Source organism: Limanda limanda, chromosome 8 (genome assembly GCF_963576545.1).
Source record: "Limanda limanda chromosome 8, fLimLim1.1, whole genome shotgun sequence".
Lineage (NCBI taxonomy): Eukaryota > Metazoa > Chordata > Actinopteri > Pleuronectiformes > Pleuronectidae > Limanda > Limanda limanda.
This window is the reverse complement of record NC_083643.1, coordinates 26,725,476-26,738,731: the sequence shown is the minus strand read 5'-3', so window position 1 is coordinate 26,738,731 and position 13,256 is coordinate 26,725,476. Positions and strand designations below refer to the sequence as shown.

General features: G+C 43.1%; 1 protein-coding gene across 1 annotated transcript; it reads left to right on the top strand.

Annotated features, from left to right (window-relative positions):
* The first annotated feature begins 2,163 nt into the window (after positions 1-2,163).
* On the top strand, positions 2,164-11,849 carry cav1 (caveolin 1). Its single transcript, XM_061076121.1, has 3 exons — positions 2,164-2,328; positions 3,234-3,401; positions 9,697-11,849. The coding sequence occupies exons 1-3, from the start codon at positions 2,293-2,295 to the stop codon at positions 10,036-10,038; spliced, it is 546 nt and encodes a 181-aa protein (XP_060932104.1). The 5' UTR covers positions 2,164-2,292; the 3' UTR covers positions 10,039-11,849.
* Positions 11,850-13,256: the final 1,407 nt, after the last annotated feature.

The window sequence follows — 13,256 nt, the reverse complement described above, 5'->3', positions numbered from 1 at the left end:
TGCACTGATGTTGTTTACTTGTGCGTTTCAGCAACAAGTTTTTGCCTTTAAAGAAAAGAGTCCTGACAGAACGCCTGACCTTTGCCCTTCAGCCTTAGACACATACCTATCAAACTGACTTCTACCTACTAATTCAACTGTCTGTGTGTCTTTCTGTTGTCTGTGGAACCACAACATTCTTATCATTGGTGTAATGCTTTATACTAAGCTGAAGTTCAGAGCTTTTGTTTTGAAAAGTTTTGAAATTGGTTCGGAATTTCGTTATGGTTGCTTAACAGAGCTCCTGAATATGCAAAATGCAGTGTATTTAATATTACAGCAGTTCAGTAAATCATTATAAGTTATATATAAACCACATATCAGAACAATAATAAAGTAACATTTAATTCTATGAAAAACATTGACTCAAACCAGATAGGATAAATATAGCGTTTTCTAGTTATATTAGTTCAACACATTACTTATGAAACTAGAATGACACTCAGTTGAGAACATACCTCCACCAAGGTCAAACAATCTTCCCAGAAATGATTCTCTGAGGAATCAATGAACATGTTAAAAAATACCATAATCTAACAATGTTTAAAAAAGTGAAGAAAATGTCTGGACACAAGTCCTGATCCAGATCTGCATTCAAATCTATTGGGTTCTTCCCCGGTTCATGCATCAACCCTCCACCAAGATTTATGAAAGTTGGCTGAGAACTTTTTTTTTATCTTGCTAAAAACAAACAAATAGAGAAACCATGGCTCGAGTCGTTACTTCTATTTAAACTCTATTAAAACTCTCAGATATGCAACCGAGGTTCTGACCATTACCTATAGGATGCGCCTGATGCTCAGCACCACCACCAGACACACTGGGAGCAATAGTCCCCAAAGAGTCCAGCAGCTGACCCTGACCTTTGACCCCTGACCTTGATCCAGACTGGCAGTCAAATAGAACTCCCCACAGAGTTGAATTATCATTAATATTATCTAATAAGATGATTGAACAATAATAAAGTGATGGGTCAAAAATACCACTACTCTTACAACTGATGACATCTGTTACTCTGACTGAAATGGCTGATGCTGTGTTTGAGCCAAACATAGCATCGGCAAACGTCCTGTGTACGTTTTACTTTCTTGTTTGTGTCGTTTTTCTGTTTGAAACAGTAAATCAACATCTTTCATGCTGCATGAGCTCATCATCTCTAAATGTGTATTTATTTCGCTCTTGGCCTATCAGTTGTTTTAAAAGAATGATCACATCAGCGTACAACTGCAGAATTATCTATAAGAGGTGTGAGAGACAAAAACAGGAAACAGAAAAGTTTTTGTTACCCTAACCCTCACCCTTATTATTTAAAACCCATCGTGCATATGAAGATCTTTGCATGCTAGAAAATTGGACCAGAATCTTTTCCAGGATATCTAAAATGTGTTCCTAAGATGTCATAATGTTTATAAAATACATTTCTCATTTAAAAAAAGAGAAACTAATGTTTTCACACTCTGCATGAGGAGGAAAGGGGAAAGTGTTATTATTGGGTTGTTTCAGAGTCGCACCCACCAGACACACCTAAAACCTGCTCCTATTATCCAGTGGCTGAAAACAGCTGAGTGTGTCAGATGGTGTCTCTCCAAGGTGAGTATAGAGGAATGTAAACAGACCAGAGTGACCAGCATGGCTTCACAATTAACCCTGAGAAGCTACAAACGACAGCTGGAGTAAACATGTTAAAAATGTCATGAACTCACTAACTGCATCTATATTTCCTAAAAGATAATGACAATGTTTTTCTATTTCCCTTACTTCTTCTTACAGCCACGTGAATCTGCCTGTCTCAGACTAAGGTATGGCAAGTACACACCTTGCCATCCCCATTAACGCCCACATTTCGCCGAACAAAAGGCTCATTTATTCTGCCCTGATCCCCAAATATAGAGATTCCACGCAAGTAGGAACATCCCTATAGCCTGAGACCGAGTCAGTGTGTCCTCCAGCCGAGCAGGTTCCACAGTTGCTCTCCTCTCTCTGCCCACATCACAGGTGAACTCCCCGGGCTGCGTTAAAGAGAGGATCTGCGCTGAGAGGACCAGAGAGGAAACCCCGGAGGTTCCGTCTCACAGCCACTGGCATTAAATTCTAGTCGCGTTCAAAGAAAAAAGGGCAGGAATTAAAGCAGTGCATGTCCTTGAGAGGAGCCCCGGTCCTCTCAGTGTGTTGCCTCCACGCCTCCCTCTCCGCTTACTATATTGTCTCACTTGTCTGTTTCAACGCGCTGATCTGCTCAAACCTGAGGGCAGCATGACAGGAGGACTGAAGGACGGCAACACAGAGGAGGTACAGTATGGCTCTCATTTGCAGCTGGCACTAGTTTTTAGTTGAGAAGCTGATTCTGGGGGGTCCTTCATCCAGGGACCTTTAATGTACATCCAAGGAGGGAATTTCACTGCTTTTCCAAATCCAAATAGCTTATTACCGGGCGTTATCTTTTTTGGCACCTGGTCATGAACGCTTCTCCCACACAAGCTGAGGGAATGTGAAGAGTCATTCAGTGCGCATTAGCGTAAGGGTGCGAGGTTCAGCCTGCTAAAATTAACAGAGTACCCGATTCCTGTTTTACGCATCACATCGGGGTCAACTTTCCCTGCGTAAAAGCGCATAGCAGATTAAACCCGCAAACTTTTCTTTCAACTTTCTAAAACTTTCCAGCCACAAACTACGCTCTGTGTAGTGAAGCCATGTGTTGGTGAGCATAAACGAGACGGTGCTTGAGAGAGTCTCAAAAGACGGAGAGTAAAACTGAGAATAATCTTTACGCACACATAATCGAAAGCAACACGGAAACCCAAAAATGTTTTTGCATAAAATGTGAACAAGTCAGTTAACAGGTATAGTTTGTAACTCGAATAAGTCTAAAAATGTCAACATTTATTTCCTGATTGTGTCTTATGGAGAAAATGTAAGAGTATTGGAATATGCGCTTTCACGCACGTCTTAATAATGTTGCCATGCTCGCAGGTACATGTCGGGGAAATAGTTCTGTGTATGGATGGTGAGGACCCCTTGCGGCTGGTTCGAGGGGTGTGGTGCTTCACGTTCTGTTCATTTAAACCCATCCCTGTTTGTGGGGCAGGCTGGTGACACGCAGCTCAGTCTCTCTCCCTCTCAGCGCAGCGCACTGCACACTATCCCTCCCTCCTGTTCACTCTATTCTTCCTTCTGCCTCCTCCGGACCCTGACAGGAGTTTCTGCACTCGCCGTTCATCCGAAAACAAGGGAACATATACAAACCCAACAATAAAGACATGGACAACGACAGTCTGAACGAGAAGACGATGGAGGATGTCCACACCAAAGAGATTGACCTGGTCAACCGGGACCCCAAGCACATAAACGACGACGTTGTCAAGGTGAGTCAAACCTGGCTTTTGAGTTTTAAATTTAGATGCAGCGTGTGACTGCTATGCTGTCTCCCTCTGTTTTCTATCGTCGCCTGATACCATAACTTATTCAGAAGACTTGTGGCTGAGTTTGCACTTTTATATTTGATGAGTGAATGCGCCTGACAATTACGGTAAAATTATCTCAGGAAAACTGCACCGAAGTCTGTGAGCTGTCAAACTGCTTGTGCGCGCAACCTGCGCATCAGAGGCGCACTCAGTTCTTTTACGCACAGCTGCGCGCTTTGTTCCATTTGCCCCTATTAGGAAGACGTTTGGCAGAGGCATTAAAAGTCACCAACAATGGACCAACAGTCCACGTGCATAAACTATCTGTGCGTCATTCCGAGTTGCGGACTTGAAAACTTGAACATCCTCTCTCCAACAGAGGAAACATTAACGAATTTCCTGTTGTTGGAACGCACGTTTCCCACAGTGCTTGTTGCGCATGCCTTGCTGTTGGGACCAGTCGAGTTCTTCCCATGAGAGAGCAGCCTGACCGCACAAATACCGAGCGTGTATTTAGTTTAAAGGAGTTCGAGGGGAGAGTTCACTGCAGCAGAGGAGCGGTGCGCTGCAAGCAGCCACCTGACGCGTCACATGGAGCAGGCAGCCGCTGTCTGAGCCCGGCCGCCCTCTGCTCCAGCTGCGGAGGGTCTTACTCATCAGAGCCGGGTCAAACTGTTCCCTGCGTGGGACAGGAGGGGCTCGCTCTTTGAAATGCCCGAACTCTGCCTTATTAAAACAGTGAAACAACCAAGTAGCTGGTAGGCTGAAGGGGATATCCCTCACCACACCCCAGCTCTCCTCCCTTCTTTCCTCCCATTCTGCTCCTCTCCTCCCTCCTCCCTTCCTCCCTCCCTGCCTTCCTCCCTACATTCCTGTAGTTGCGTCAGAGAAGCAGATATCCATATTGTGCTTTTGATTGGCCACTGTCAGCTTCCAATATATAAGTCTGATAGTATTGGTTTGTTGGCTGGACCAGGAGCCATGTGTGCAGATTGTCATGGAGATTTCAGTTTGGTGAAGGTTTATTGGTCATTTATATCTTTCACATCTTCAAACTGGGATTTACCACTTGTGCAATGTCTGATGATGTGCCAATAAGTAAATATTTCCCATGTGACACAGGGGTTCACATGAGATAAACATGGGAAAATGTCCTTCAGGTCTCATAAATTAAACAAAATTAAATGAAAAGATGGAGGGTATACTGGAGTATTTACCAGTGGCAACCAGTTCTACCCTTTGCATCCAGCTCTGCCACAGAGGAGAGTTTGAATAAGCCATTCTCTTCAAAGAGAAGCAAACACAGACATTTGGGGGTTTACATTTGTGGCTATTATCTTTTTTTTTAAACTCTTCTGAGCATCTTTGAAGAAAATGAACTCCACTCTCTTTTCCCATTGTCTGCTCCTCCTCTCCTCCACTTCTCCCACCACTTTTTCTCTCTCCCCCTCCCAGTTCTCCTCCAGTGTGACTGTGAGTCAGACTCTCCTTCCAGTCTCAGAATAGAATTCAGCTTTATGATTGGCCCACTCCTCTGTAATCAACCAAACAGAGCGCTGGTGAAATGATCTGAAATCACATGCGAGGGCACTTTGGACATTAAAACTGCTGCAAGGAAACTTTGAGACTTTTAAAAAGAAGCCAGATGTGGAAAGTTACTGACTAGAAACCAAAGATTTCGTTAATGGTTACAGTTAGTCTTCATAGAAGAAGATTCCAAATGATAATTGTTAAAGTATGCAAAGTCATAATCTAATGTTAGGATAATCCATATGTATTATATATAATAATATAACACTGGCAAGTGTTACATACTTCTATAATAATTAGTTTGACTTAAAATGTGTGAAGTATAGAAAAATAGAATGGTTCATCTACCACAGTTTGTAATAGCGGTATGTTACACTTTTCACTGTAGATAAAAAACAGACTATTCTTCTCTTCATACAGACCTAGTCGGACCCAGCAGCAGTATTTTGAGCTACTTTTGACATAAGTACATAACTTTATTTTGGTCATGAATAGCCCAAAGGTGCTCACTGCCTCCCCCTGGATTTCAGAACAAATGAGCTCATGGTTTTTACAGCCCGCCGTATACAGTGGCTCTGAGGTGCTTTGAGGTCAGTGAAGCAGCTTTGCCAAGTGGAAGCGTGTGTTTGCTGTGTGTGCCCCAATGAAAAGCACAAGCAGGGAATTCCTTCCAGCAACCCTCCATTCTGCGACCACACACACACACATGCACTGCTCGCATGTTAACATGTGTTGTGTGTATTCAGACACATGCGTGTTGAGTGGAAGTGCACAAACACACACACAAATGCACACACATGTTCATGTACACACTGCATTCTTGAAGGATACACAGTGTTCTGTGTAGCTGCTGCAGCTGGCCTCAATCACCTGACCACATCAAACAAGTTCCATTACTGACTCGCATGTGGAGTTCGGTCTGTAAGTTTTTTTATTTCCTCTGGAGGAGTTTTGGGTCTTTATATAGAAGAGAGGAGGGGCTTGAGTAGTCAGTGGTCAGTGGAGTGATAACGCCTCCAATGGAGGAACATATTTCAAGGGGAGTTGTGAGATGTTTGAGCTCCGGCAGCAGAAGGTCAAACTGAAGGAATGAAACACTCCCTCTGGCAAATTTTTCACATCCGGACTGATAATAGATCAATTGATGTTTCATGGAATTTTTTCCAGTTTTGGTGATTTCTGTGATTTAATCAGGACCAAACAGTATCACACATTCCTCTGGCTGAGACATCTGGTGCTTATCAAACCCAGTGAAGAGATTTGTGTCTGTCCAGAGGTCGTACAGATCGGACATTCACTACTGATATGTTTCAAAAATTATATATGAAAATATACTGTTTTTTTTTTTTATTTATGAGAATTACACAAGAATTAGCAAGAAGCAACTCAATTCTTTTAAATGGCTTACCAGGAGTAATATTTTGAATTCATTTGACAATTTTCTATGATATATGACATAAATGTGTCTGAATTAAACTATGGTGGATGGAAAACCACTCACGTTTAAATAAGTGAAATGTTCCTGAGTCTGTGCATCTTATGGTCACATACGTCTATGCTGCTGCCAATCATCCTAATCTCTCTCCCGACACAAACCAAATATTTCACCTGACGACCAGATCCCTCAAACCAACGAAGAGGCCATTAACGCAGCACACTCTGACCTGCTCTTCTGCAGACCCACTGTGTCTGTTCAAGCATAGCTGACAGCCTGAAGATGGAGCTCTGGAAATAGAACATGGCCTTATTTACTCAATAGCACTGTTGCCTTGCCGACTGGTCACATGCCGACCCTGAGACGCCATTGTTTCATATCAAACCTCTTATACGACTGCAGAGGTCCATTCGTTGACTCTGAAAGGGGCTGCAAGACTTCGAATGCTTGTTTACTGGACATGCTTATATGAATCTATATCATCACTACTGTTCATCATTCAGTAAGGGCTCCTGAGGGCCCACACTGTATCTGCCTCGTTTTGTGAATCCTGCTCCCGATCGACAAATGTACTCACATGTTGCAGAGATTGACATTTCTGGTCTTTATTCCTCAAAGTTTGGCCAAAATCAGTGTAAAGAATTTTAACCAACTCTGACATTGTGTTTGCTCAGAATGTTGCCCACACAACTGTATTTAGAAAACTAGAAAGCTTGAAGAAAAATAGCAACAAACAACTTTACTTCATAAAGTTAAAAACGCTCCACCACCCTGCTGTGGTTGTGTTTGTGCCGCGCCTGGAGAAGGCTCTCATTTAGTCTGAATCAAAGTTCTGGAAACTGGCGCAGAGTGGGTCCACTTTAAAATTTGTAGCTGTGGAAAAATTAAATGGATACCACACTGGTTTTGTGGCTGCAGTCAGAGAATTATATTATAAGGCTTTAGCGAGCTCAAAGAGAGTGGGTGCTGGGAGAACAGCTTTATACTGCTGCTCAGAGGAAAATAATTGGATTTATGAGCTACTGAAAAAAATCCTCTACTGGGAATTTGAAGATCTGTTCCTAAGTAAAACGTCAAGGCTGAGAGAAATATGACATTCAAAAAACTTATTGTGCACTCAGCAAATGTATCTGTTGCTGTATATATTGTATATTCAAGTATTAAAATAAAATTCTTACAGAATTGTGAAGCAGATTTAAGAAAACATTTGGACAAAGTTAGCATCATAGTGTCCAATTGTTATGCTACTGTAGCCTAAACTAAGCTAACCAGCTGCTTGGTTCCTAGTTAATACTTAACAGACACATGTAAGAAAGTGAACATTATAAGTGAAAAGATTCAATTCATGATCCGCCTCCTGATCGGGAGCTGCACGGAAATTTACTTCATGACCAATAATCCATCGTTCCACCAAGTTTTGTCTTAATCTGTCAGTAGTTTTTGCATAATCCTGCTAACTAACTAAGTAACAGACAGAAATAATTCAGACGGAAAACTTATTGTGGGAAAACATGTCGGCAAAAACAGTGGAAGACGTGTTGCCCACTCCAGGAATGAACCACTTCACCATTTCAATAATAGTGTGGCACCGGATAATATCTGTGCGAATTATTGGTGTTGCAGCCATCAGCTGTCAGTTGTCCAACTGGTCTGTTGGACGAGACACAGTCTCCAAGTGACATTGACTGTATGCTCAGTAGCTTGTAGACAGGGTGGAACACTGGTAGAGGTGTCGTGCATCGTGTGAGAAGTGTTTGAGTTGGCATTTCTCCATCAGTTTCTCTAAGAGAAGGGGTCAGGTCCTGCACACTTGTAGGTTCATCTCATTGAGGGCCTGGGAGGTGTGTTTACAATGTCCTGGTTTACCTCTGTGGAAGGTGGAGCATGCAGGAGACCCTCACATCACTTGTCAATCAAACACTGTGGGCGGTACACGGATGTATGTCAGATGGTTGCCACTCCCATCTTGGTGAGCCTCACTGATCAGACCCAGCGAGCAGATCTCCTCCTGTTTATTCCACACAAACCAGAAACACATCACTTCCTGTGCACAGCAGGATTTTCCCTAATAAAGACGTACCACACACTGAGTGTTTAGAGCAGCAAATGTCAAAGCTACTAGGAAGATAATTATTTAGATATATCAAACACTGACATGGTGTTCTCAAACCACCAAGCAACCGAAGTCCTGACTATGTTTTATGGGCAACATCTGGTCCAGCTGTGGTTATCATTTAGCCTGCAAATACATGTACTTTGTCTATTTTCGTTCAAACGTAGCAACGTCTGTTTATCTGTTTGGCTTTTGGCACATTTAACTTTTTCAGGAGGTGGATGATTTCAAGACTGAAATCCTTAAATGATTTTTTAGAAGGCAAAGCAGATTTCAGGGCGGGCCAGGTGTTGGTGGTTGGACCGTGTACCAGTCACTGCCGGGGGAGATGGAAATTATGCCTGGAATCCCATCCTGCATCTCAGCAAACTGACGTATCACTGCTGGAAGGAACCGTGAAGGAAGCGGCTGCTGTATGTGGAAATAATGAGTTCAGATTGGAGGGACTGTAAAGTCAGTCTGACAGTTTCAACTGCACCATATAAGGACAGTTGTGACAGATGATTGCCAGTGGATGAATGCGTTTGAGGAGATAATGATTGGTCTGATGGGTTTGTGGTAGCATGGGGTCTTCTCTTCACACCGATCAGTATGAAGAGAGTTATGTTTTTGGCAGTTTTGTGGTGTTCAGATGACTTCTTTTGTAGAAAGTGGCTCAACTGACTTCTGTACATGAGGAGGAAAATCGAATTTCCGACCACAGAGCAGAAGCCTCACATTCCAACATCTGATGTCACTATCATCCAAATATTCTCTCTATATTAAATCTCTCAGTGGATTTGTCTTCTTTCTGCCGTCTGGTGGCATGAAAGGCTGATGTGTCCCCCGTGACAGTCATACTTTTTGTCACCAGGGAATCATCTGGCCTGTTTAATTTTCCTCATGCTTTTTTTAAACTACACATGGACTGCAAATAATCTCATGAAAGCCATTCAAACCGTTGCATCTAAACCCAACAACTTGTTTTTATTGACTATTGATTAAGGTTTTAGTCCTGATGGTGACGTTTATACCTTTTTAACATGAATATTCAATTGCAAGCGCTGCTGACTCTCTTGTCTTTGCTTACAGCTTAAAATTCTGTATTTTACAAAGATACAACCGTTGACATGTGTTGGAGACAAGATATTATTATTATGATACATTTTTTCACTCTTTCTCTTTGTTGGTCTCGTCAGGTGGACTTTGAGGATGTGATCGCTGAGCCCGCAGGGACCTATAGCTTCGACGGTGTATGGAAAGCCAGCTTCACCACCTTCACTGTCACCAAGTACTGGTGCTACCGACTGCTGACGGCGCTGGTCGGCATCCCCCTGGCGCTGATCTGGGGTATCTTCTTCGCCATCCTGTCCTTCGTCCATATCTGGGGCGTGGTGCCGTGCATCAAGAGCTACATGATCGTGATCCACTGTGTCAGCCGGGTCTACTCCATCTGCGTGCACACCTTCTGCGACCCGCTGTTCGAGGCCATGGGCAAGTGCCTCAGCAGCGTCCGAGTCCGCCTGTCCAAGGACGTGTAACATTCCAAAGCACAAGAGGAGGAGGAGGAGGAGGAGGATTTAACGGAAAGAGGGGAGGGAGGATGGGAGGGCTGGAGAAACACAGATGGAGGGAAAAGAGAAGAAAAAAATAGTAAGACCTCTGGAAAACAAGAGGTGAGACTTTTCCAGAGCCGGGCAGGGGGGATGTTTTGAGGGGAAGAGGCGTGGTCACATGGCACCTGGCACCGCCCTTTCCCGCCAACTGTTTTTTTCTCACCAGTGTTGGCGTTACCAAATGGGTGGGCACAAGAAATTAAAGGGGTTGTCCTAAGGGGGTTTTGTTTTTGTTCCATAGTTTTTTTTAATTCCTCACTGTTAACTTTGTGAAGCAGGCAACCAGGCCCCTTGTGTGTTCTCTGTTAGTTTGACCACATGATGTTAATTCCTTCCATTCTAACTGGTTCTGTGAGGAGCTGATCACTCTGATTGATTCATGTGAAGAGGGGATGCCGCAGTGTATCACTGTCTCCTCCTGCGCTTGTGTGTATTTGCTTTGAAGCCTCTGGACAGGGCAGGATCACAGTGGGGTCAGAGCAGAGAGAAAAAAAGGTCGCTGCCAAATTCTATCCGACTCAGCAAAAACTAAACAAACCTGCACAGGCTGAACAGCACAGCAGTGCCCCTCCCTTTGGCCCCACATGACCTCCACCCCACCTAAAAACAACTTCCCATCCCCCCCACCCGCCCCTGCCCTCGCCCAGCTCTCCAGCAGTCTGACACACTGAACCTGCCCTCGGTCCTGCATGCACCTGCGTCACCTTTGCCCGCAAAACGCGCCGTCCACACCTGCCACGCCACCTGACGATGCAGGAAATGCTTTTGCATCTCAGCTCACTCCACGCTCAGCACCCGCTTCTTGCCTTCGCCGCCAGCTCCCGACAAAACTTTAACAGCGCCGGTTTCATCATCACCATCATCCTCATAACTGCATGAGTGTGTGACAGAGGATGTTAGAAGTTAAATTTGTTTTTTTTACTCTGAGTTCAACCTTTTCATATTTCAGTGAAGCTCAATGCTTTTTAAATGCACATCATCATAGCTCCACAGTGAATGCTATATTTTTCCTACACTTTGACAATGAAGAACTTTCAGGGGTTGGTTTCACTGCCATTGTTTTGATATCCTACATGTACTGTATGGGTGTTTATGCAGAAAATAAGACTTTACGAGCCTCATTCCAGTGCACTAATCTATGGGAAAGTATTGTAAGTGAATAGCACTAATGAAAATCTCCTCTCTGTACACATTTGCAAAGCTAGTGGAGTTGTAACTTTCGTCACGAGTGTGCATGGAGGTATTTCTTACGCACTGTGGTACTTGCGCAGGTTAATGCATTGGAATAAAGACAATGTGAGTTGGACTGGTGACTCTGGATGAATTTTTTGTTTGTTATCTGGTCATGATGTTTCGACCCGCCCCAATTGTTGTTTTTTTGTCCTCTTGATTCTTGTTTTGTTTTCAATCACCCTGACAAGTTTGTTCCGCTAACCCTGCTTCGTGACTGCGGACACGGTGCTGAAAAGCATCAAACAGGCGCCTCCCACCCCAGGGAGGGATATGATTGGGGTGGGGGGTTAAGTTTTATAGAGACATTAAGCTCGCTTTGACTCCGTCACCTTCAGTCTACCTGCTGTCTTCACACAGGGATGGTAATATCATAGCACCTGTTTCTTGAAATGAGTCTTTTAAGCTCAAAAGGTGATATTTTTTATAAAAAATGATTTTTTTTCCTTCTTTGCTTTTACTGTATAATGTAACGCTGTGCACATTAAAATTTAATATAATCCAGAGTTCATTTGTTTATGCTTATTTCACATACCGTCTCATTATGCGGATGGTATTAATCACTAGCATGTGCCTCTCCATGAAAGTCAGATATTAACAGTGGCTTTTTGTTCTTTATTTTTACATGTGATATTAAGTCATAGAAAATCTAATTGTACAATGATTCACAGTAGTTACTTGGTGACTGCTTTCATTCATCTGTGCTGCAGGAACCAGCCAGTTGAAGCTACTTGTGGAAAAAAGTCCAAAAGAATGAAACTGAAGTGAGAGCAGCTGAACTAGAAGTTCCAGCAGCAGCAGCAGCAGCACTCTCCAAGGTCTCTGAAGTGTGTGTTTCTGAGTCGGCGAGGCCTAATGCCTGTGGTGTTGCTCATAGTCTCTCTCACCCAAGCCTGGCACAACGTTTCCCTGGTTACGTGAGAAACAAATAAAGTGTTGGAGACTAAGAGTCAAGGCTCTTCGTTGTATTCCTATTCATTTACACAATAAAGCAGGCACATCACTATGCTTCTTGAAACAGGCCTCTCACCATAAACGTTTCAGCAGTAACCGATTGCGAATGGAGTCAAGTCAGCTGAACAAAGGTGTGTTGTTTGAATCATTCGAAGGTTACGATCAAGGACACAAGAGGAAAGTGGCACAAGGAAAGTTGTTTCAGGCTTTCGTCAGGATTTTGACAATTTATGATCATAAGTAAATAGTAGCCAAGCCCTAAACCGCATGGCTAAATGTATATGAAAAATGTATTGAACCCGTCATTCCAAAACCATAAGCATTGGGAAAAATCCTGTACAATCAGTATCACACTCACAGTCTGAGTTCTACCTCATCCCCAACGTGTTGAATGGAGTTTGAGGGGGGGTCTGTGGAGGCCATTTGATTTGATTGTTATGTTGAAGCAGAAAATCCCCAAATGTTCTCACAAACTAGAGAGAACACTATAGTCCTGAATATAATTGTGTGCATGCTTTAGAGGAGATTTCCAAGAGGCCTGAGGGGTTCACATTCATCCATTAAACCGCTGCAAATAGAATTTTGGCAGCTTTTGCTTTTGGCCATTTCCAGAATCTTCAAAGACTATTCAGCCGATCTGATGCATATAAAAATATTCCATGTGCTGCACATTAAAAAATAGCTTTTTGATGTGACTGCTCATAAATCAACAAACCAGGAAAGATTTAGATTTAGTGAAGTTTCTGTATATCAGTGTTATCGTCCAGTATTCACACACTTCACATCTCATCCACTATCTTGTTGCGCTCCACAATTAAACAAAGAAGTATTTCTTTATCATGCAGGTCACATGCTTCATACTGTTTGAAAATTATATGGAATGGGGCCCAATAGTAGCATATTCACCATTATTTAAACCAAACAATGTAAATACATTTTAGCTAGGCAAATTTAAATCA

Bases quoted from the DNA above. Each gene is read 5' to 3' on its own strand.
- cav1 (XM_061076121.1), top strand. From the start codon at position 2,293: ATGACAGGAGGACTGAAGGACGGCAACACAGAGGAG. The intron at 2,329-3,233 runs GTACAGTATGGC...GGACCCTGACAG, and splicing joins AGGACGGCAACACAGAGGAG to GAGTTTCTGCACTCGCCGTT. The intron at 3,402-9,696 runs GTGAGTCAAACC...TGGTCTCGTCAG, and splicing joins TAAACGACGACGTTGTCAAG to GTGGACTTTGAGGATGTGAT.